The sequence below is a fragment of the Danio rerio genome, chromosome 2 (genome assembly GCF_049306965.1).
Source record: "Danio rerio strain Tuebingen ecotype United States chromosome 2, GRCz12tu, whole genome shotgun sequence".
NCBI classification, from domain to species: Eukaryota; Metazoa; Chordata; class Actinopteri; order Cypriniformes; family Danionidae; genus Danio; species Danio rerio.
The window spans coordinates 26,096,814-26,122,910 of record NC_133177.1 but is presented as its reverse complement, the minus strand read 5'-3'; the positions used below and the strand labels follow the sequence as shown (position 1 = coordinate 26,122,910).

General features: G+C 36.1%; 1 protein-coding gene across 8 annotated transcripts in view; it reads right to left on the bottom strand.

The window, feature by feature from the left end:
* Positions 1-1,226: 1,226 nt before the first annotated feature.
* Positions 1,227-26,097, bottom strand: part of espnlb (espin like b) — a 28,055-nt gene continuing 3,184 nt past the window's right edge. For 2 of the 8 annotated variants that reach the window (XM_017351620.3, XM_073925356.1), the window contains exons 3-10: positions 23,152-23,338; positions 20,824-21,006; positions 20,559-20,690; positions 6,332-6,442; positions 6,108-6,240; positions 5,887-6,011; positions 3,726-3,899; positions 1,227-3,632 (exon numbers count right to left, since the gene is read on the bottom strand). In XM_017351620.3, the coding sequence (XP_017207109.1) occupies positions 2,145-3,632; positions 3,726-3,899; positions 5,887-6,011; positions 6,108-6,240; positions 6,332-6,442; positions 20,559-20,690; positions 20,824-21,006; positions 23,152-23,338 (2,533 nt within the window). In that variant the 3' untranslated portion in view covers positions 1,227-2,144. Of the gene's footprint in view, positions 3,633-3,725; positions 3,900-5,886; positions 6,012-6,107; positions 6,244-6,331; positions 6,443-10,487; positions 10,633-20,558; positions 20,691-20,823; positions 21,007-23,151; positions 23,339-26,097 lie in introns of those variants that run through there. The other 6 variants (XM_073925346.1, XM_073925352.1, XM_073925354.1 and 3 more) reach the window with 6 other exon arrangements.

Here is a 26,097-nt window from a genome sequence, read left to right as displayed (position 1 = left end):
ACACAAAGGAGGAAGTGAGTCTGTTGTCAGAAAGGATATAAATACATAAATAAATGTTTACTTACTGTACTGTAATTAGACATGAGCCAGTATAGGATTCTGCCGGAATTATATCCTTAGGTAAAAAGGTCACGGTTCGACGGTATTGTAATTACTGCTCTAAAATAAGTTCTTTTTAAATGTCCGGGTAAAAAACAACAACCCTTTCCCTCTTTGAAAACAAAATAAATTTGATTTCGGGAAACATTTACAATATTTTGGAGCAGTAAACATGTTAGGCTAAATAATTAAAATAAACCAATGACTTCTGCTAGCTTAATTTGTCAAAAAACAGATTTCTTTACAGTTTAAAATGGCTTCTTTGGATATATTTTATGCTGGAGATACTGTTGTCCTAAAAAGCATAAGCATAAATAAAAAAATAATCTTACACATACCATAAGAAGGGTAAAATTTTGGCGGTTTTAAAACCTTTACTTTTCCAAACCGTGGTATACCTTGAAAACGGTTATAGTTCCATGCCTAGTTGTAATACATATGTGCAGAAACACTATGTAACTTAGCATATATGTGTGCTTGGAACTATACTATTGACTAGCTGTTATTGAATGAGTGTAAAAATGACAACATACAGCATTGTAAAAAAAAAAAACAGGACACTCAAATGTTTGTACTTTTTCTATATCGGTTTTGTACTGTATCAGAACTTTAATATCCATGAAGTATTTTTTTTTTTATCATTTCAGCAGTTTGATATCAAATAAGAGAGTGCCATTTTCAGGCCAAGAGATTGCATTAGCATCCCAGAGCAAAAGTAATTTCCTTAGCTTGAGTTAAGGTTTCCTTGTTTGTGTATTCTGTCACCAAGCTCGCTGAAGACATTACTCCCAATATATCTTGCTTCGTAAATGTATTAAGTGATTTGCTGCTTCTGTATACAATAGATATCTTATCCCAAGTGTATGTGCATTGTTCTTCTCGTTTGGACTATACGGTGTAGCGTTTCTGTTATATAAAGAGTGTTATACTCAATCCTATACATGTTTTATCAGTCCCTCAGGGTGGTCTGAACACCCCTGCTGGATACACTCACACACACACACGTGCACACACACACATGCATCCACACACATACACAGCTGTAAATGTATTTGAAGTACTGTAGAACTTTAAAGGAAGTTTATGAAAAGGTAGGAGAAGACTCAAAAGTGATTATTCTCATTAAATAGCACTTTCCAAACATCGGTTTATTTATACAAGAAAGGGCAGGCATCAAAATTTGTGGAACACACATAGCTGTAAACATTTTTGGCCAGATTCCTAACAGGTAATCATGGTATTTCTTTATGGTATGTTTTGCCTGACACAAAGTTGACGTTAGTTTATCTGTATTCAAAATGCTTTAAAATAATTAGAAATTATTTTGTATTCACAATAATTGCCTGTTTCTCAATTCCAAGAAAGCAGAGAACGCACTTGCGTTCTTGTGGAGACAGGTCTTGCCAAGTTACCTCGAAAGAAAGAACTCAGGAGACTGCGAGAACACAGAAAGCATCCTGTGAGAAATGAAATGCTGAGTTCTTCCTGATAGTCTCATGACCTTCATGCACATTTAACAGGAAAATTACATTACAGCATTCATACAGCGATTTATTGTTGTGTTTTTTTTTCTTTTTCAATGTATATAACATGCACAAAACCCTTACAAATATACTTTACACAATACAAATAAAACAGGTTTTAATACGAATTTCAACAAATAAACACCCTTAATGTGTTTATGCCTTTATTAAGATTTTCATGGTGATGTTTACTTTCACCATTTCATTTAGGGAAACTCCTGAGGTAAATAAGTTATAACTCTAACTCTAAGCTTTAATAATAAATCCATATAAAATGCTGCGCTTCCCTACTTTTTTATGTAGTCGCAATGCCTCTGGGTGCATCTTCGATATCAAGAACACATTTGGGAACTTTTATGCGTTCTTACGGTCTTGGGTTTTGGAACTGAACTTTGGCAGTTGATGATGACGTTACATGACAAAACATGTGGACGCAAAATTGCTGAAGAACGCATATTAAGAAAAGGCCATTATCTCAAATGCATTGTGCTCTAATGCACCATATAAACCAATTCAAAAAACTCAAAAATTAAACAACTCTGCTTCTTTCTCCTTCCAGAAGGTGAAACTTCGGTCAATGTATTTGCAAATTTCATCATTGTTAAACATTGAGAAATCATTGCTTCCGTCTCCATTGAGATGTCCTTCATCGTTTGGTGTGACATTCTCAATAATCACTTGTGGTACTGCATGGGAATCATTCACAGGCTCTTTAGAAATCCCACTTTCTTTTTTCCCAAAATATTGTGTTTTGATGTCCTCAAAACCATCTTTCCACTCACGTCTCCCAGCCTCAATGTCCCTGAGGACGGCCCGATGGAAGTCTCGGACCCTCTCCCAGGGAAAATTCCCAACGTGGTCAAACACCTCAAAGCACAGCAGGTGTCTCATCTTGCGCTCCTCAGCTGTGAGGTCCTGTTCGAGAATGTGAAAATAACCAAGCATGAACAGGTCAAGAGTCAGGCTGTCGTAAGCAACCGGAGCACCATCCACTCGAGGAAGGAACTGCTCGGGCGAATAGGTGACTCGCTTTCTCTGGAGACTCCGGATCTGTCGTGATGGGACGCCTGAGGTGACCCGTTTCCAGTTGCCAATCATCTTATCTATTGCAGTTCTTTGCCTATAGAGATGATACAGTGATCTTGTTCCTGGCTTTGAGACTGGAGCTGTTATTCCTTCTCCTGTAAGAGTGCCAAGCTCCTGTTTCATCTTGGCCCGCAGTGATATTGCATATGCAGACCTTTTCCAGTGGCTCAAAAACAAGACAACGATACGCTCCTTCCGCAAGCAGGTGGTCTCCATCACTTTTGCTGCATCTCTGCTTGGTGCCTGTTGGCATTTTATGGCACTGTCATGAAGGTGATTTATGTCGGTGCTCTGGATTGTCCCCATGGGCTGCTCACATCCATTTGTCGATGTAGACAGCTTTTGCTGCCTTGTGTCGCATGTGTTGTTTAAAAGCCCGGAAAATGGGTAGATGTTTCCTATTTGACTCTCAAAGTTGGACCTCAGGTTTCTGACAGAAACTCCTGACTGCTGGATCTCCAGTTCCACTTTCTGCCTTCGTCCTCGGATTGAACTTTGCCTCTCCGGCTGGTATGTAAAAACCGAAGCCAGATCTTTGTTTGGCATCTTACAGATCCCATCCTCACCGCTTGTTTCTGAGAGATTTGTCAGAAGCAAAGACATGCTCTTTACTATATTTGAGATACGGTTGTACCACACAGGAAGAGGCAGAGATTCCTCCATGTTTGGGAGCTGGGGGCACTGGGTGTTGACAGTGATATTCACGATGGGAGCAGGAAGGATGGCCCTGAGCTCTTCAGCCAGCCGGGCAAGCTCTAGTTCATAGGCCTGGCATCGCTTTTGAAGGGAGATTGTTTCAATCTGTCCCTCCAAGTAGACCAGGTCATCCTCAGTGAGCAGCTCTCCAAAGGGGCCCAAAATGACATTGTGGACTTGGGAATACCTCCAGCCATCCACCTCAATGTGTTTGCCGCTGATTTCCTGCTGTAGATGAAATTGTTGTTATTGTCTGATTGTATGAGTGTAAATATAGTAGAGATTATACAGATTAATGTGAGAGAGGTTTGACTGGTTTACTTTTTTGCTGTGGTCATCTTCATCCTGAAGTCGAGCCTGAAGCTTGCGCACCATAACTTGCCTCTTCCATTCAGCAATGGGCCTGCCGTTCTCATCATGAGTCGGGATCAGAGAATCAATGTCAGCAAGATTTGCCTCCAGTGTCACAAGTGGACCAATGTCGTTCTCTCCCTTCTGCGAACAGATTCATACAATTACATTTTCATGCAAGACTCATGCAAACAACTCTACTGTATCAGCAGTGGGAACTAAGCATTCTGTAACTAAGTAATTTTCCTCAGAAATTGTAATTTACTAAGTAGTTTTATAAATGTGTACTTTTACTTTCCCTTGAGTAGATTTTTAGTGCAGTATCTGTACTTTTACTCCACTACTTTCCTTCAACCTGCAGCCGCTACTTTATTATTTCTTGTTTATGGGGATTAGAAAAATTAGAAAAATCAGTTCTGTGATTCTTGTCCAATCAAATTACACATATAAGTAAAGAGGTAACTGGCATCATACTAAATTACCTCAAGACATGGGTGATTTATAATAGCAACAAACTGTTTGGAAGCATTAAAAGTGTTTAAAAAGATGTCCAAACAATTTACACGCATTGGCCCGGAGACTGTTTAGATGCATGTCACTGATGAGAAGATGATGGATGTTTACTGTATGATGATCTAAATGGCCTTAAACACCCAGCAGACACAAGACGTCTACATGATGTCAGATTGACGTTGGGCTCCAGTGTCTTGGGGACGTTGCATTTTGTTTGGAAAGGAAAATCGGGTTGATGTCAGAACCCAACGCCAGGCCGATGTCGGTGTCCAACGTCCTACCTAAAATCAACCAAATATCAACGTCTATTGATGTTACAGCTTGATGTTGTGTGGGCGTTACCACTATGATGTCTATCAGACATTAGATTTTGGTTGCCATACATGATGAATTAATGTCATTATTTGACATCAATATGACGTTGGTTTAAGATGTTGGCTCGACATTAGATTTTGGTCGCTTTCTAACACAACCAAATGTCAACATCATCTGATGTCATTATTGGACATCAAAATAACGTCATTAGATGCTGGCTAGACATTGAGTTTTGGTCACCTGACATCACAACCTAAATCTAACCTAATATTAATGTCTTATGATGTTGTGTGCCTGCTGGGCAATAACTAAATGCACTACAGAAGGTTACGTTTACACACAAATTATAAGTTATTGCATCTACTTTTCACAGTGTAATACTCACTACTCTTCAGTACTAGAAAGGTCTTTTTACTCATAGTTTGAGTAATATTTAGAACAGATAATCGGTACTCTACTTGCACAAGATTTTTAGGCAAGTAATGGTACTTTTACTTAAGCATGAATTTCACTACTCTTTCCACCACTTTGTATCAGTACCTTATCTCAAGTGCAAATTAAAAGATTTACTTTTAGTGAACATGCTGTAAAAGAGTCATTTTCAAGAACATGTCATATGTGTGCATTTATAATGCCACTTATTAAGAGCTCAAGTTAACATCAAGGATATATATTTGTGTATCTTTAATTTAATTAAAATTTTTTTAAGTTGCTTAATATATTTACTTCAGCTTTCTCAAAAATAAACATTCATGATCTTTAGGTTCATGCAGACTTTAAGTTTTTATACAGCACATTTAAAATGTGGTTCTTTCTAGAACCATTTAATAAAAAGGTTCTGCTATATTTACAAGCCAAATAAACCTAATTTGGTACTGTTTTAGTACTGTTTAGACATGGGTTAAGCAAAGTCAGTCCTGGAGGGCCGGTGTCCTGCAGAGTTTACCTCCATCTGTAATCAAACACACCTGCCTAAAGATTTCTATTGATCTTGAAGACACTACTTGACATGTTTAGGTGTGTTTGATTAGCATTCAAGCAAAACTCTGCAGGACACCGACCCTCCAGGTCTCAGTTTGGCCACCCCTGGTTTAGACCCACTTTTCTTTTCAGTCTGAATTACTCATTCTGGAATTCTAGTGTTAACAGTCCTTTGATTCAGAGGCTGAGCATGTCATTACAATCAAATGACAGATTATGATGAAACATATCTACTTTGGAAAAACGTGCACTATAAGAACGTAAAAGTAATTAATATTGTGTGATTTGATATTGACGTTTTCATGTTGATGTTATCGCATACCTGTACATTTGTTTGTCCAGTGAAGACCGCTGTGATTCCTGCTTGTCTCATGGACCTCATGGACTTATGAGATAACATGGCCTCTTCTTCCTCAAGGTGCTTCCTCATGTTGAATGAAGTTACAACTGTAAACCAAACACAGATACACATTTCCTTTGGATTAAGGAAATCTCACAATCGATCTGTGAAGGTTTCGGATCAACATTGTCATGCACTCATACCTGTAGAGGCCACTTGCATGTGCTGAATGGTTCCAGCTCCAGCTTTCTTAGCCTGCGATGAATCCAATAATGTAGATGAAGTTTCCAGACATGCTGGAGAAGGACGAGGCTGAGGGGAAACTTCATTCACCGGCTGCTAGGAACACCAAAACAGCCCACGCCATTAAGAGCAAGTGTGTCCTGTCATGTTTGCTTGATATCAATTTAAAATTAAAAATTATCACCTTGCAGATTTCCATCTTGCTTTTATGTTTCAAGTCCTCAATGTCCTGGTAGGGGTCGGCTGTGCTAAACAAGGTCCTTTCTTCCTCTATAAGAACAATGTCTGGAGACTGCTGGAGTAAAAAGAGAATGCAGTGTTTTTTTTTTACATCATTTTTTACGTCATTTTTACATCATACACATTTTTTTTTTTCACAGTGAGTGATGCAAAATGCAGTGATTGAACTAGGTATTGCACTTCTGGATCAAAACACCTGCAAACGCAGGTTGCCAGATTGATGTGAGTATGCCTGACTATCGAGCCTAAATGCTGATTTTAATCGTGTTCTAAATAGAAGCAAAGGCAAGCAATAGAAGGATTTTTTTTGTCCTAACCAACACCTGAAGTTTATATTTTAGAAATGGCTTCTATTTTTGCAGCTGAACAACAGAAAACTGACAATGATAACCTTAGTTACACCTCATGTGCTTTATTCAGTGTTAAATGCTAATAATGTAAGTTTGAATGACATTTTACATGACATTTGTTGCCATGCTACTAATAGCAGCAGCAGATCAGATCTTGAAAAAAAAAAAAAAAACTGTTTTAAATTGAACTTTAGAACTCTGAAATAATGCAAACCATCACATATCAGTGATTCAGCATGCACATTTAATGATGTTAAAGAGGTTTAATATGTATTAATTAGATTATAAAGCTTACTATTTCACGAGTGAGTGCATATCATGTGCTTCTGAATGGGTGGATTTAAATTTCTGTTGTGTTTCGTCTGGTGCAAACAGCCAAATTGCTCATTCACGAGTTCACACTTGCATTCGTTTAAGTATAAAGTATATTTGGCGTGCTGTCCGGGGGGAGGGCTCTGAGCTCGAGGAGACACCCAAACTCGAGCTACTCCCCTTATCAGGAACAAAGAGGAATCGGTATTCGAGCGAAGTGTCTAGCCCGGCCCCAGAACGCTCCCCCCGGGAATTCGATGCAAGAGGTGAGGTGACGGGGTGGTGGAGGGATGCTAAAGTCGTGAGATGCTGCAGGTAAGACAGCTTTGGTAAATATAGGGGTTTGTTTAATCACTGATTTGGTAATGGGTTGATTGTCGATGACGTGTTCGATACTGAAACTTCTGCGCATGCTCCTCCCGAAATTTGTTTACAAACATCACTCAGTGCAAATCTCGTCTTGTAGCATGTTGTTAGGGGACACAATGGTGTTGCAATGTAACCTGCTCTCCTAATGTTTGAGTTCATAATATTTATATTATTTGCTGATTAATAACTTCATGTAGAAAACTGCCTCTCATTTTGGAGTCTGCTACTCTCCACCAGCATTACAGTCATGCATACTTTGAGAGCCTTTCCGAATGAATGAATGAAATAAACGATTTTCCACCAAGGCAACAAGGGGTGCTGAAATATAATTGGCTAAAATGGCATTGGGGGGTTAAATCAGGGGTACTCAAACTTTTCAACCTGTGACCCCTAAAATAACAACTCCAGTGACTCGCAACCCCCACTATGCTCGGAGGGGGTTATGAGCATACAACTATTGCACACAATAGTGCACTACAGCAATAAGAACTATATAAACATAAGCATATTGGCAACACAAAAAGTGCAACAGTCTTACCACCATATCTTTTTTATAATCATTATTCATTTGTTTAATTTATTATTAACTTCACTTAATGAGAATAGTGAGCACAATGTTTTGTTACAAAACTATTCTTGCTTTAATATTAAAGGCACTTGGAGATCATCCTCCTTGTTCAGTCGTAGCCATAAATATGTGAGTGCCATAAAGGTGTCAAAGTTTCATATTATACAAAATCAATCTGCTGCAACTAACGCTATTGCTGTGATGTTAATCTAGCATAATAACCCCAGGGGTTGCAAATAACATATAATAATTGATAAAATGATCATTCTAATAGTTTAATAAAATATGTGAGATTTTTGGAAATCACCAAGCGACCCCTGCTCATTGTCTCGCGACCCCCAGGGAGTCCCGAACCCCTCCTTTGAGAACCACTGGGTTAAATGACCAAACCAAAGACAGATGTTTCAGCACATAACACAGACATTTTCAAAGCAGAATATCTGACTTTAGCATTGATTTTTTTAGACAAACAAGAATGTTCACTTAGCATGTTTCTTTATTATCTGCAAACATATTAATGTATTTTTATGCTTAAGAAGAGGCTCCTTTAAAGTACCATGTACACCCTGATCTGTTTTGAAGCCCCCTGTGAGGTGAAAAAAGTCATGAGAAAAGTGAAAGAGGAGCTCCGACTGTTTAGTATAGCAGACCTCCCAGTTAGTTAGCAAAGGAAAACTGCCTATAGAGTTCAGTCATCTGATCGGACGGTTCAAATGACCCATACCTGCAACTGCAGTGATTGACCTCTTATAGCCACTTGTGGACTCTGATCTTGCTTTCAAAGTTAGCTGACTATCGATTGTAAAATGGACTGTTTTATAGGTAATCTTGTTCTGCTGGTTTAATGTATGGTCGTAAGAAAGTAGCAGTTAAAAATGCATTAATTTATAATAAATGAAAAAATGCTGGGTTCCACACAATTTCGACATGTTGTTCCAACACAAATTGATTAAATTAACTTAATCATTCATTCATTTATTCATTTTTTTTTGTTTTCTGGTTAGTCCATTTATTAATTAGGGGTCGCCACAGCGGAATGAACCGCCAAGTTAACATAATCTTTTTTTTTTTACAAATTTCAGTGGACCAAACATAAAACATTTAAATAAGTCGTTTGAACAAGCAGGAAAATAAAAATAAAAATTGACTGATTAAATAGTTAACAAGTATAGATACAATATTTTATTCAAAATAAATGCTGTTCTTTGGAACTTTCTCCTGATTAATGAATCCTGAAAATATGCGCACATGGACAGAGGGAAAAAAAAGATAAAGTGTGAAGGTACTGTAGCAAATGTGTATAAATTTATATGATTTCATTTGTATAAAACCATGAACATTTTTAAAGGAGGCGTGCCTCCAAACTCCTGCCCTAAACCTACTCCTCATTGGGGATATGTAAATCATACTAAAGAATATGAATGAAATGGTAGAAATTAATACAACTAAAAAAATTACCTAAAAGCAACTAAATCAAAAGTTTAGATTGGTATAACCATGTTTAGCACTCATAATAAAACAGCAAATTAATGAAAAAAGGTGTCATGTTTTCAGACACTTTTATATTAATTTAGATGACAACATAATACCAATGTTTTAACTTCAGAAGAGTAAAAAGTTAACCAATATTTGGTGGAATAACCCAGAATATTTTATTTGTTTTTCTGACCAGTTGGCATGTTTGAGAAAAACAAATACTGTTAATGAAAATGTATTTGATATCTAGAAGAAATGTCATCAGACCTTTATAAAACACTACAAATGTTAATATTTAACTCAAACACATACTAAGCTGTCCAGCAAATCCTGAAAATTTTTAAGCAGTCTTGTAATTTTATCCATGGCGTTGTTAAATACAAAACAAGTAACCATATGTTATAGATTACACATTAGCTTCACTGTTAAAAGTTTCCTGTAGAATCTAAAGTAACTTGCTGGCAGCAGTTCACCAGTAACTTACTTTAAATCAGTTGCTACAGCTGCATTTATCTTGTTGTATATGTATTTGCAGAATTGCACGTATACATTTACTGTAAAATAAACAATAATTTTCACAATGCAACATTAAAATATTAATAGATATTTTTGTAATTTACAAAAACTGTGTTTAATATGTGTAATAAATGTATAATAAAAATGACATGACCAGATGTTTTAGCTTTTCTTTTTTCATGAGAAACTTTCTCTCTAATTTTCACTATTAAACAAAAACTTATTTTTATATTCTCAAAATTTTAATCCAACATTCATTTTAGATCTTCTAACAATAATCACAGAGAATGACCATGAAAAAGCATGTAGAAGCAAAACTTGCTATAGGTCACTTTTTAGTCATCCTACAAATTTGACATCATGCAGCAAAGTCATGAAAAGCTCCACAATTACCACAAACAAAGAACGGTTCTTACATAACAGCTGACTCTCAATGATTTTTTTAAATAGAAAAAAACAGATAAACAATGCTTATGTTATGTTATTGTAAGCAATCTGAAATAACTTACAGTCGTCCGGTCAGGTTTTCAGAAGTGAGTGTAAAATGAGAGCAAGCAGAATCACATCCGTGCTCCAGCCATCAGTGCCAAAAGCTTAAGTCACACTAACTGTCAGCTCAGACAGGAGGTCTTCATAGTAAAGTATGAATAATTCACTATTGGGATTAGGTGAACTGTTGTTTTTTTACAACTTTAAAGGTCTGAACGCTGCCACATGTTACTCAGCACACATTTAAACCTGTGTGTGCATGTTTGTGACGAACACAAACTTAAAGTGCTGAGCAGTAACTGCGCAAGTAATTTTACTTCACTGCTGTACTTAATTACATATTTTAAGTATCTGTACACAGTAAAAATGCTGGCTTCCACACAATTGATTTGTGTTGGGACATGGTGAAGGAAAGTTAACTTTTTTTTTTTTTTTTTACAAATTTAAGTGAACTGAACATAAAGAATAAAGCTGTCCGAAAATAGCTCAAGAATTGTCTTGTTTCAGCTCATTTTAGTTTGAACAAACAAAAAACGTCATGTTTAAGAGTGTACTTTTGCAGAGTATTGTTATTATTTTAGGAAACTTTTACTTTACAACATTCCAAAATAAAATATTGTACCTTTCAACTTTATGAATAGAGTAAAAAGTTATTTTGAAGGGGAGAAATAGGTGTCTAATTCATGAAAAAAACTAATTGGATAAGTTAACCTGTTAAAATGATTCACAAATTGCACTGAACAATTCATTTATAAATTAGACTTATATCTGTGAATGAGTTAACAGCTTATTGATTCAAATGAGTCTCCAGGAAATGATTAACTGATTCAAATAATGTATTATTTATAAACGTGATGTTTGTGCAAAACTTATGGAAGCGTACGTTCGACCCTTCCCACACAAAGGTTGCAAGAAACAAACCAGAAGTGAGAATGTGCACTGCTGTTAGACTTAACTAGTAAACATATTTAACTTAAAGATTGGGTTAAATATTTCCCAGAGATGGATTGCAGCTGGAAGGGCATCCACTGCGTAAAACATATGGATAAGTTGGTGGTTCATTCCGCTGTGGCAACCCCTGATTAATAAAAGGACTGAGCTGAAAAGAAAATGAATGAATTAATGAATGAATTGGGTTAATTAAACAACTTTGAATCATCTTGTGAGCCATAATCATTAATAAATAAATCACAATTTATTCTGGCTATGTTCACATCTATATTTTATAAAATAAATCCCAATTCAGAGTGAGTCTTAGAGTAAAAAAACTCACTTATTCAAATGATCTATTGAGAGTGAGTCTCCAGTAATTGATTCACTGATTTTACAAGCTTTATACACTTCATGTTTCTACTGGAGAAACTGTTTTGAGGTATCTGTAGAGTAGTCTTACCCAAGAGCTTAATTTGCGTTATTCGTACACAACTGCAAATTAATATAATGAAATGTTTCTATAATATAATGACAGGTACGACAGGAATTACTTTCATTGTACATTGTCCCCATTTTTCAAAAGGCTCATCAATCATTCAGAAGTTTTTTTAGTTCAAGAGTTCACACTTAGCTGATGACTGATTATAAACCTTGTTTGGCATGCTGTCCCGAGAGAGAGCCCTGAGCTCATAAGATCCTCGAGCCTGGGGCTCCCACCCGTTTGCAAGGCGAGAGGGGAGTTTGAGCTCAGGTAGATCTTAAGACCTCCCCTGCTAACAGCTATGAACAGATATTGATTGCTCTTAAAAGATAACTACTTACTAGGAGCATGTCTATGGTGCCGATTTGGATGAGTCAGTTAACTTAAGTTGCATGTTTTTTGACAGGGGGAGGAAACCAGGGAACCCGGGGGATACCCCCGTGAGGACGGGGAGAACGTGAAAACTGTATAGAAACATTGGCTGGCTTGGTAAGGACTAGAACTAGTTATGTTCTTGCTGTGAGGCAACAGTGCTAACCACTGGGCCACCGTGCCACCCATCTAGGAAAGGAGGAGGATTTGGGGTGGAAGGGGGGATTCTTCAAAACGAAGATGGCTGTCATATGGAACTTAGGGTGTTTATAGTGGCCTAGGAATCGTCTGATCGGTGAATCATAAATTGAATAATGCAAATAATGCCAGTAATCATAAGCACGTCATCCTCTCGAAATTAGTTTATTAATAAACTTCACGAAGTAAAACTGCACTACTTCCTATGGGGGTTGTGTTTAGGGGTTCGGGTAGACAAATATATTTTGTGTAGTATAAAACAAGTGAAAAACCTATGAAACGTCCTCAAAGTTCACACACAAAAAACTGTGTGTGCGTTTTAGTCACTAAAAACTGTGCTGCTCTGAATGTCTTGTAATGTTGTTAGAGAACGATTTTAATTCCACTGAGGGGCAAAGATCACAGAACAGGGCTTGATGGCAAATCGATATGGTGTGTGAACAGACAGTTCTAATCTCTGAGGCGTCACATTAGTTTTAAAGCGTAACTAATTTGCTGTTACGCAAATTTAAATGAGCTGCACTTAACTCCTCAGTGTCACGGGCACCAGAAGCGAGCGAGGAACGCAGAGGTCAACACACATCACTTACACACACCATTACGTATGCAGGACCAACAGATCCGATCACACTTCACGCACATTCTGTTTGTTGTTATGTAATACAGCTAAACTGCCTCATCCAATCTTTTCATTTGCTAGCATTTCATGTTGAATTTACAATATTATATTCATTTGTTTTCTTTTCGGCTTAGTCCCTTTATTAATTTGGGGTCACCACAGTGGAATGAACCGACAACTTATTCAGCATATGTTTTATGCAGCAGATGCCCTTCCAGCTGCTGATCCATCACTGGGAAACATCCATACACACTCATTTACACACATACACCCAATTCACCTATACCACATGTCTTAGGTCTTGAGGGGGAAACCGGAGCACCCGGAGGAAACCCACGCCAACACGGGGAGAACAAAGAAATGCCAACTGACCCAGCCGAGGCTCGAACCAGTGACCTTCTTGCTGTGAGTCGATTGTGCTACCCACTGCACCACCATGACACGCACATTATTATATATTATATTATTTTATATTATTATCATTACATATAATTGTCATTAGTCTGCTTTTATCTTCGATCACGATATGCATTCACCGTAGTATGGTTTCAATATGCTTCTGTGATGTCAAAACATTATTCCCATCCAGGATTAAATACATTTTTCACCAAAATCTTGTAATGATGATGGGAGATGGAGTCGGACCACACAAAGTCTTCTCCAGCACATCCCAAAGATTCTCAATAGGGTTCAGGTGTGGGCTCTGGTGGCCAATCCATATGTAAAAAGGATCTCTCATGCTCCCTGAAATACTCTTGACAAATATATTCTAATGACACTCAGAGTATGTAATCTTGGCCGTGCCATTAGGGAAGCAAAAAATGTATGGATTGGCCTGGTCATTCAGTATATTTAGTAAGTCAGCTGAACTCATATTTGGGGCACATAACATTGCTGAATCTAGATCAGTTGCAGCATCCGCAATCACAGCACTGGCCCCACAGGCTTGTATGACAGGCACTACAGATGATCTGTTGTTTTTTTATGTGGTTTTCTTAAGGCTTACACAGATGTTTAGTCTCAATCCCTTGGACAATAATGCATTGGACAGGTCTTAACACAGTTTTAGTGGTTTTTAGCAATCTCCTTAGCTTGCTTGAGGCATGTGAGTAATTTGATTCTTTTAAAACATCTTTTCCATGACCACAAGAAGTTCAGACATGGTTGTTTAGGAAATGAGAAGCTATTCTCTGCATCAGTTAGGGTTAAATAACTTGTTTCCACATGAAACATAATAATCCATCATGCAGTAATAATCCAATGGAGGCCTGTTACCTATTCGCTTGGTTAAATACAGTAGGTGTTATATTATATTATATTATATTATATTATATTATATTATATTATATTATATTATATTATATTATATTATATTATATTATATTATATTAAATTATATTATATATTTGTTTAATTATATTTGTTTAATTAGAAAAAGCCCCCTTATTCACTTATTTCTGAAACTTGTTGTTGATTTTTCAAATATGCATATTAAAACTGCCAGTTCTAGTTTGCATTAAGTCTGCCCTTTCCTTTATTAGTTTTCTGTGCTGCTAATTAAACTGATCTTATGTAATTACTCCTCCAGTAAACAATAATTATTGTCAAGATCCCCGCAGCACAGCACACACTCTCCTTAGGGGAGACCTGACACACACAAAACCAGCTGTCAGATCTGATCACAAACAAACCGAACTTCAACACACACAGACTGAACAGCGATTCTCTCTCTCAGTGACTTCGTACTGGATTAACTGAGCACAACCGAGTAAAACGGCCACTGACTGCGATTATGTGCCTCTGTCACCTGAGTCAGGGGATCTTGTATCCTTTTGGCCCCTGGGGCTCTGGAGCTCACACTGAGAGGGCCACGAGTGATAGTTGATCGGCTCTTCATGAGCCAACCAGACAGTACTTAGTGTCTTGCTAATTAGCTTGTCCCAGCATAACGTTTTAATACGCTGTCGTAGTTATGCTATCAAAAGAAAGGATGACGCTTGCATACTTTCCACTTCATTTATTAAACAGTGACGTATGTGATGCCCCTCTAGTGATGGAGGGACAGAAAAAAGTGAGCGCTAAAATACTTCTCTAATATTAGTACACTTGCTAAATATGAGCCAAGACAGTGAACGGGAAAAAAAAAAGTTTTCATTGTTTAACCTGAATTGTTTTGTTTATTTATAGATATTTAAATGTAATAAAGTATATATATATATATTATATATATATATATATATATATATATATATATATATATATATATATATATATATATATATATATATATATATATATACACACACACACTTTATTACAATATATCTTTTATTACATTTAATTATCTATAAATAAACAAAACAATTCAAATATATATATATACATATATATATATATATATATATATATATATATATATATATATATATATATATATATATATATATATATAGGCAAATTTCTAATCAGCCAATCACATGGCAGCATTTAGGCTTGTGGGTTATTTAAGTGATTTTAAACGTGCCATTATTGTTGGTGCCAGATCTACTGGGATTTTCCGTCACAAACATCTCTACACTCTAAGAAAAAAAGGTACACGGTAGTACAAATAATGTTACTTGGGGAACAGTTTTGAACCTTTGTAAAAGTTGTACCTTATATGGTACAGAAAATAACTCTTATGATACTGTTCTGTACCTTTTATGGTACAACTAAAACGAAAGTACAAAATTGTTCTCATATAAAAAGTACATAAGTGTCGGACAACTCCTCCTTTATTACAATATCTATGAAAATAAATGTGACTGAAAAGGCAAAGTGATTTTATGAGTAATTTCCATATTAAAACATGAATCATCATTTAACAGTATAAAAAGAAACATATAAACATTATCAATTAAGTTCTATATTACAATAATACAAACAAATTGTAAAAAATAAAACTATAGTTATTGTAAACTAAGCATTTAAGGCATTTTAATTAAATGTTTGGTAAGCATTTTTAACGATGTTACTGTAGGTACAAAGTGTCTTGTCACTGTGTTGTTACCTTTATGGATCAGATTTGTATTTTTGATGAAGGCACAATATTGTATCTGCAGGTTTTAAAAAAACAAAGGTTCGTTTGATTTCCCATGCTGCAAATTATGTCCTTAAAGGTACAAACAGCAATGGTACAAATTTATTTCTTTGTCTCAAAGTAGAATTCTGTTCCATAAAAAAGGTACTACCCCAGAGACAAGGGTTTGTACCTTCTTTGGTACAACATTGTACCATTTTTTTCAGAGAGAATCATCTCATAAAGCGCAAATCATCTCAGGTTTCTTGAACATGACATTGAGTTTACTTTACTTAAATGGCCTCCACAGTTGCCAGATCTCAATCCAATAGAGCACCTTTGGGATGTGGTGAAACGGGAGATTTGCATCTGACAAATCTGCAGCAACTGCGTGATGCTATCATGTCAATATGGACCAAAATCTCTGAGGAATATTTCCAGAACCTTTTTGAATTTGTGCCTCGAAGGATAAAGGCAGTTCTGAAGGCAAAAGAGGGTTCAGCCTGGCTCGAATAAAGTCGTAATAAAGTGGCTGGTGAGCGCATATATACTGCTGTATATAAATAAACAGAATAATAAATAATATAATAATAATATATTAAATGATAAACAGACAGTATATATAGATATACTATGTAAAAACTGTTATTTTTAAATGTGAATAATCATAAATAAACAATTCCCAGCAATAGCTAAATTTCTAATTAATAACAAAACACGTGCAAACACAACAAATAAAAAAAATCAAAACAAATATTTGTTTAATATATAACAGTTATTGGCATCGTTATGAATCCTTACTCGTATTCAGTATTGTACACCTATTACCAGTGAGACTCCTGCTTTGCATTCTCCACACCACCAGAGGGAGCTATCACCCGAATTTTCTGGTACAATTAAGACTACAGTCACATACCTGGACTGATTACACACCCAGTTGCAACACATTACTGACTCACATATAAAAACCACACACAGACAGAGTCAGCACCATGTTTTGATTCGCCACAGTGATCATTACTGAGCAATTTATCTTTTGTTTATTTTTGTATTTTAACCTGTGTTAAACTGTCTGATTGTTTGCTTCCTAGCCCGACACCTTTGCCTGTTTTTTGGATGTTGATATTTGCTGCCTGCCTCAACCTTTCGATGTACTAAGATTTATGATTCTGATATCAGCCTGATATCATAGTTGTAGTTGGAAATAAATTTAATGAATCCTTACTCCTCTGACTTTTCATCACATCATGAGACTAGAACAGAAAATTGTTCAGATCTCATTTAAATATTGAACGTAAATATGAGAAAACACATTGGCTAAAGTCACTCAGTCATTCATTACCATGTTTCTATTAATGCTGGGTTACTTTAAAAAGTTATTAATTACTACTTAAATATTTCAAATTGTATTTTTATTATTTTTCTAATTTCTTTGTCTGAAAACTAACTTAATTACTTGACTCAACACTTCAAAAATGAAATGTCAACACATAGACAATATAGCCTAAGTGAAACTTTTAATTTCTTAAATTAGAGTAAAACATAGCATTTTAGCTTAATTTAAACAGCTGCTGCTAAACACTTCAAAAAAGTTAAACATTGTATGACTCAAAACACAAAACAAAACGTTTCAAATGACACTATATTGAAATATTTTGATAACAATTTGCAGTAAGGTTGTATTAGTTATTTAATGCAGTAGTTAACATGATCTAATGGTGAACAGTGACTTTGTTCAGCACTGCATAATCATTGTAATGTTTACTCATATTCTAATCCATCTTCACAGTAAAAGCTTAATTAGTTAATGTTGCTTGCACAATAATGTTGCTTGTTACTTGCACAAAGGCTACACCAAGGGCGTTGCTAGACATAAAGCTCTACTGGGGAGCAGTACCTCCTCAAAAAAACTGTGTGTGTGTGTGTGTGTGTGTGTGTGTATATATATATATATATATATATATATATATATATATATATATATATATATATATATATATATATATATATATACACGCCGAAAAAGTTGCCGATTCATTCCGCTGTGGCAACACCTGATATATGAGGGACTAAGCCGAAGGAAAATGAATGAATACAAATACCCATATATATATATATATATATATATATATATATATATATATATATATATATATATATATATATATATATATATATATATATATATATATATATATATATATATATATATATATATATATATACACCTTTGAAAATACATTTTCATTTATCTATGATTTTCTTATTTTAAACTGTCATGTCGTTTTTATTTCATTTTAGTCTGCTAGAGTTAGGTTCTAATATATATTTTTTTATTTTTGTTAGTTTTAATTTGTTCAGCCTTTTTTGCAATAAAAATATTTCTAATAATTCTAACAGTAATTATTCAAATAATTCTAATGATTAATATATATTTTTTTAACAACTAAATTAATAAACAAAATACAAACAAATAAATATGAATTATTCAAGTAAATACAGTATTGCAATAAATAAAAATGCACTTATGTAACTTAATAGAAAATTTTTGCAACTAAATAATATCTACATATATTTAGCAGTGTATATATATACTGCATATATAACAGTATAAATTGAGACTTTACATAAGAAAACAGACTCTTACTAGGATATTTAATGGTCCATGGCATCTAAACAATGTAAATCCTCTGTCTTGAACAACAATAACCGAATATTAAGAATTAAAAAAAGATTGACATCATCAAAACCTCATTAGGCACTCGTGACCCTCATCAAAATCTCAGTCCAACCACAAAACCGAATTATGCAAACCTGGATTATCACACCACACACACTGACCTGTGCTGTATTATATATATTCTAAAACAAAAAACATATATATTTATAAATAAATGGCAGGACTAGGACTATAGTTATAGTATACAATTATTATTCAAAAATAAATAACAGAAAATAATCCTAAATGTAATAAATATATTAATGTATTTGACAATGGATTATATCACACGACTTAACAATCTGTTAAGCAATACTAAATCTTTGTTAATGTACAGTAAACTTACAAATATAGTAACATGTTAATCAATGCACTAATTAACATGAACAAATAACAAACTCAGGTTCACCACACAATCCAGACATTGTTCATTATTTGTTCTTGTAACTTTCTTCAAAAGAACAAATAATCATGTGTAAACACGTTTACCCTCAGCAGACGTGTATCAAATTATATTTAGTTATAATCACTGAGGTGTCACGATGACTCAGTGGTTAGCACTATCCCTCACAGCAAGAAGGTCGCTGGTTTGAGCCCCAGTTAGGCCAGTTAACATTTCTGTGAGAAGTTTGCATATTCTTCCTGTGTTTGCGTGGGTTTCCTCCCGGTGCTCCAGTTTCCCTCACAGTCCAAAGACATGCGATATAGGTGAATGGAAATGTAGTGTATGAGTGTGTGTGAATGTGAGAGTGTATGGGTGTTTCCCAGTACTGGGTTGCAGCTGGAAGGGCTGCATACAACTTATGCTGGATAAGTTGGCGATTCATTCCATTGTGGCAACCTCTAATGAATAAAGGGACTAAGCCAAAGGAAATCAGTACAATCAGTAATCCAGCCTTCTGAATAGGTCATTCCTGGGGAGAATATCCTGTCTTGTGTCTGATAAATAATAAAGAGCTTCATCAGCTGGGATGTTTCTCTTGGCCTTGGTGTGTTTTTCTATTTTTATTTTTAATTTTTTCTAAAAGCACTTAAAATGTGTTCGCTTTTGTCTATTTTCTAGCATGAGTCAGCCAACACAAGCTACTATTTTATAATCTGAAATATGTGAATGTTTCCCAATAGAGGGCAGTAAGAGTTTGCTATGCTATCATAAGATGGAGCATTAACAAAACAAGCAGTATTTATGGGTATAAAACATCTGGGTAAATGCACTTAAAGGGAAGTATTACAAATATTGAGTGTGAAAAGTGTTTTACCTTCTATTATAAATATGACTTTTAGTATGGAAAGTATAGATCTATTAACCATAATGTACATTTATTTTTTTCTCTGTGCTTTTTCTTTTATTATTATTATTATTATTTATTCATTATTTTACTATTAAATGAGAAAATGTCTCCCCTTTTTTATGCAATTTCACATGCAATTAAAATTAATTACAATTATTTTATTTTAATTAACAAAATTATTAATTGTTCTGTGAAATGTATTTTTTATATTATATTTATAATATTATATTTTTCTTTAGGCGAAATAATTCCTTATTTCTTTTAGTTTAGCTAGAATAGCTCTTGCTAGACCTGGAGATCAGATAAATGGATTCAGAAATGGTAAAACCCGACTATTTACCTCTCAAGAGTTGTAAAATAAGCATTTTTTTTTAGGTGGAGTGTTTTTTTAGTTCTGAAAAAAGTACTGATTATCTTACTTGAGCTCCAGCATCACGCAGGAAGTTGGCACAGTCATGATAGCCATTGTATTCTGCCAGGTGGAGTGCAGTAAACCCGTCAGAGTCTCTCTCCAGCGGACTGATGTGATTATTCAGCAGCACTCGACAGCACTGAGGGAACCACACATTACAGCTGTCATTCAAGCCTTCAGTCAAAGCACATCAGTCACTACTTAAACTCTATAATCATGTGAATGGCCTTGATAAGCATTAGTGATTTGTGAACAAGGAATAAAGCAAAAACCTCCAGCTCTCCATTTTCTGCTGCATCATGCAGAGGCGTCCCGCCCCAGTGGTCCTTCAAAACCTTTACCCCCATCAGTAAAAGACGCTCAACGATGCGATGGTGGCCCTCGCTAGCAGCAAAGTGTAGTGCTGTGGCTCCATTCTTATCCTGACAGGACAGATCCAGGTCTGTGAACGAGGCCTAAAGATCCATATCAGAGACAGAAACAGATAAACTCTTAAAGGGATAAAAATTGTAAATTGTTAAATGTTTAAATAATCATGTTCCAATGCTCCAGATTTAATCTATAGGCATCAAACCTCTCACAGAGTCACACGAGCTAACTGCTAATGGTGACTGTCCTGTTCCAAAGTGTTAGACCTCTTTTTTCAGTCAATCTGTTTTCTCTGTTAAGGGAACCAACTTGTGAAATGATTTACCTGTTAGCCTAACATTGGAAAGTAATATAAATATTTTTGTGGTGTTCTAAAAATTTGGTTTAAAACCAAACAGTTACTTTAAAACAGCAGTGTTTACACAAATACAGTGCATCTGGGAAGTCTTCATAGCACTTCAGTTTTTCCATATTTTTTATGATACAGCCTTATTCCAAAATTGATTAAATTCATTTATTTCCTCAAATTCTGTACACAATACCGAATACATGACAAAGTGGAAAAAGAGTTTTTGAAATTGTTGCAAATTTATTAAAAATTAAAAAGCTGAAAAAAAATCACATGTACAGAAGTATTCTCAGTCTTTGCTCAATACTTTGTTGATGTACCTTTGGCAGCAATTACAGCCCCAAGACTTTTTGAATATGATGCCACAAGCTTGGCACACCTGTCTTTGGGAATTTTGCCCATTCCTCTTTGCAGTACCTCTCAAGCTCTATCAAGTTAGATGGGAAGTGGTGTACAGTTATTTTCGGATCTCTACAGAGATGTTCAATAGGATTTAGGTCTGAGCTCTGGCTGGGCCACTCAACGACATTCACAGAGTTGTTGTGAAGCCACTCCATTGTTTTTTTGGCAGTGTGCTTTGGGTCATTGTCCTGCTGGAAGATGAACCGTCGCCCCAGTCTGAGGTCAAGAGCACTCTGAAGCAAATTTTTATTTAGGATGTCTCTGTACATTGCTGTATTTGTCTTTCCCTCTATCCTGACAGTTCCTGCTTCTGAAAAACATCCCCACAGCAGTTGCTGCCACCACCATGCTTTACTGTAGAGATGGTATTAGCCTAGTAATGAGCGGTGATTGGTTTTCTCCAAACGTAATGCCTGGCATTTACTCCATCAGACCAGAGAATTTAGTTTCTTATGGTCTGAGAGTCCTTCAGATAACTTTTTAACAAATTCCAGTCGGGATGCTATGTGCCCTTTGCTAAGGAGTGGCTTCTGTCTTGCCACTCTACCATACAGGGCTGATTGGCCGATTGCTGCACAGATGGTTGTCCTTCTGTAAGGTTCTCCTTTCTCCACAGAAGAAAACTGGAGCTCAGACGTAGTAAACATCGGGTTATTGATGACCTCCCTGACTAAGGCTCTTCTCTATAAAGGCTCGTCTAAATAAATAAATAGTTCACCCAAAAAAACAACAAAAAGGAAGGTAAACTGAACAATTTTGGAAAAACTGATTTTTTAAATTATTCCTACTACATTATAAATAAATGCAGGGCTCCACACAATCCATTTATGTTGTCCCAACACAAAATGATTAAGTTAACTAAACAAATATAAATAGATTGAACATAAAACAATTAAGTTGTCCCCCCATAATTCAATAATTGTGTTGTTTCAGCTCATTTTAAATAAGCAACTTGAACAGCAGCAAAAATCTTTGTTTTGTGTATAGATGGCAGTGACTGTTTTTTTCCAACAATCTTTAGAATATCTTGTTTTTATTTAAAAAGAAGAAAAAAATCATAAAAGTTTAGAACCACTCGAGTGTAAGTAAACAGTGAGATAAAAATTTTTTTTTTTAATTCTCAGATTACGTCGGTCTGTCTGATGTATTGGGCCTGGTTAACATAACATCACCACACCCCTCTAGTTTTGACAACAAACAAAAATGGTGAAGAGGAGGAGTCGTTAGGTTGTAATAACTCACCCTTTTCCCAATCTTTCTGAATGAAATGCCTAATCTACTACATCCAATCAGCTCATAATAGAAATAATAAGCCACGCCCACTGTTTTCTTATTTAATATTCAATTTCTCTAGTAACTGCATTACAATACAGAAAAAAAACAGTCGCAGCTTCTAATTCATGCAGACTCTAACACTCAAATATATTCAATAACACTAGAGGGAAATCATCAGAGAGCGAGTGTAGCTGCTGAAACTCACCAGCCAGACCACCAGTGCGTAGTGTCCCATGTGGGCAGCCGCATGTAACACACTCATGCCATCTTTGGCCTGAACATGGACGTTGGCACCACAGTCTTTCACCAGGTATTCGACCACATGCAGATGCCCCTCCTGACAGGCCAAATACAGTGGAGTGGCTCCGGTTCCTGTCTGACAGTCCACACACCTGCATTCAAAATACAAATCAAGACCATATTAAAAAGTTAGGACACCATATGAAATTCCAAATTTTTATCAGTGCAAATACAAATTAGATTATCTTTGGCAGATTTAAAAATTTGGAAAATAAAACCTCAGGTGAACAACAACGTACACAAATCGGTTACTTTATTAGGTACAGCTTACTAGAGCTGGTTGGACCTCCTTTTGCCTTCAGAACTGCCTCAATTCTTCATGACATAGATTCAACAAGGTACTGGAAATATTCCTCAGAGATTTTGCTCCATATTGACATGATAGCATCACGCAGTTGCTGCAGATTTGTCGGCTGCACATCCATGATGCAAATCTCCCGTTCCACCACATCCCAAAGGTGCTCTATTGGATTGAGTTCTGGTGACTATGGAGGCCATTTGAGTACAGTGATCTCATTGTCATGTTCAAAAAACCAGTCTGAGAGGATTTGTGCTTTATGACACGGAACGTTATTCTGCTGGAGGTAACCTTCAGAAGATGGGCACACTGTGGTCATAAAGGGATGGTCATGGTCAGTAACAATACTCAGGTAGGCTGTGGCTTTGACACGATGTTCAGTTGGTACTAATGGACCCAAAGTGTGCCAAGAAAATATCCCCCACACCATTACACCACCAGCACCAGCCTAAACTGTTAATACAAGGCAGGATGGATCCATGCTTTCATGTTGTTGATGCCAAATTCTGACCCTACCATCTGAATGTCGCAGTAGAAATCGAGGCTCATCAGACCAGGCAACGTTTTTTTCAATCTTCTATTGTCCAACATTGGTGAGCCTGTGTGAATTGTAGCCTCAGTTTCTTGTTCTTAGCTGACAGGAGTGGCATCCAGAGTGGTCTTCTGCTGCTGTAGCCCATCTGCCTCAAGGTTGGACGTGTTGTGCGTTTAGAGATGCTCTTCTGCATACCTTGTTGTAAAGACTGGTTATTTGGTTTACTGTTGCCTTTCTATCAACTTAACCCATTCTCCTCTGACCTCTGGCATCAACAAGACACTTGTGCCCACAGAACTGCCGCTCACTGGATATTTTCTTTTTTCAGACCATTCTCTGTAAACCCTAGAGATGGTTGTGTGCCAAAGACTATAGAATACACCAGACGTGACACTCATATGGTTTTTAATGGGGAAAAGAGTAACAGTCAATATGGTGAATAAAGCCCTGCCTTCTAGGAAAGGAGCTAATTATCAATAGCTTATTTTATTGGTGACTCCTAGTATGAAAATTATTTGTAAGCTAGACAAGCAATTTTTCCAGAATTTGATGCTTCCTCATTCAAACAGAATGCCTGAGCATACTGCCCGAAAGGCAATTCAAAGATGACTGTTGAGTCAAATGACTTACCTTAAATCACAGGTGTCAAACTCAGTTCCTGGAGGGCCGCAGCTCTGCACAGTTTAGTTCCAACCCTAATTAAACACACCTGATCAAGCTAATTGAGTTTTTCAGGTTTGTTTGAAACCTACACATATGTATGTTGGAGTTGGGTTGGAACTAAACTGTGCAGGGCTGTGGTCTTCCACGAACTGACACCTCTGCCTTATAGGGACTTTTGGGTGTGTGTTAATGCAATTCCCAACCAGCAGCTAAAGCTTAGCTAAAATTGGGTTATTCAACAGGACAATGATCCCAAGCACGCCAGCAAATCTACAATAGAACTGAAGCTGAAAAATAAATTAACTAGTTGTTACAATAGTCTAAAGCTTGTCCTGACTGCATTTGCTAAATTGGAATGGGAAGAGGTAACCACAGTTTTTTTTTCTCACTATTTATGTTGTGCGTTATGTGTGTGATGTGGTATATACTCTATAGTGTAAATCTATTACGCTGCACAGCAAAAAATGGGGCACTAAATTTGCAGTAACTTAAACATCAAAAAAATGAATTCCAGAATGATCTGAGAGACTGAGAAGCTCATAATTAAAAATTATTACTTTAAGTCAGTACTGCTAAAGTGAATGCATCTGAATGCATCCGAATCATAGTGTGTCCTATCCCTGCAGGGACCTTGTTGTCAAAACACATACAAAAACATGTCCAAAATGCAAATAGATTTGATGTTAGTTGACCATCTTGATGTCAAAACAACTTCAAATTGACATTAACGTTGGCATCAAAAACATGCCAAAAACCAAACGATTTTGGCTGTTAGTTCAGTCAGATACATAGACATTATTTGCATATACGGTAAAAGTAGCTATTAAGAGGAATAAGCTCTGCTGCATCATTAAGTATGAATTGGTGTGTGCAGATGTACAGTAAACACACACAAAGGTGGTGACATGTGGTAGGCAAGAGGCTCCTCATGTATTATAGAGTATGGAGCCCAGATGGTGGGCTTGACATGTGTCAGATGACCTTTCCCCAGCCTCCCCGAAGAACACAAGCTCAAGAAATGGCAACGTGACTCTTAGCTGCTGCCTGTGTGTAATCATGACTCATGGTTTGGTAAACACATAAACACACACTACAGTCACACGAGCACATGGGAGCATCTAACAATAGAAAACCAAACTAAATTAGATGTTTCACTACAATAGAGGGCCTCTAGCAAACAGTTTCACAAATATTGTAGCTTTTCCAGGAAGGAGTAGCCAAGTAGTGACAGCATTACTGTATGAAACAGTCCAGTTTCTATGGAGGACATAATGCAAAGGTTTGTCAAAATATAGCATAAAGTGTACAAATGAATGAGCATTAATTATGTGATATTATGTAAAGGTCAAATTTAT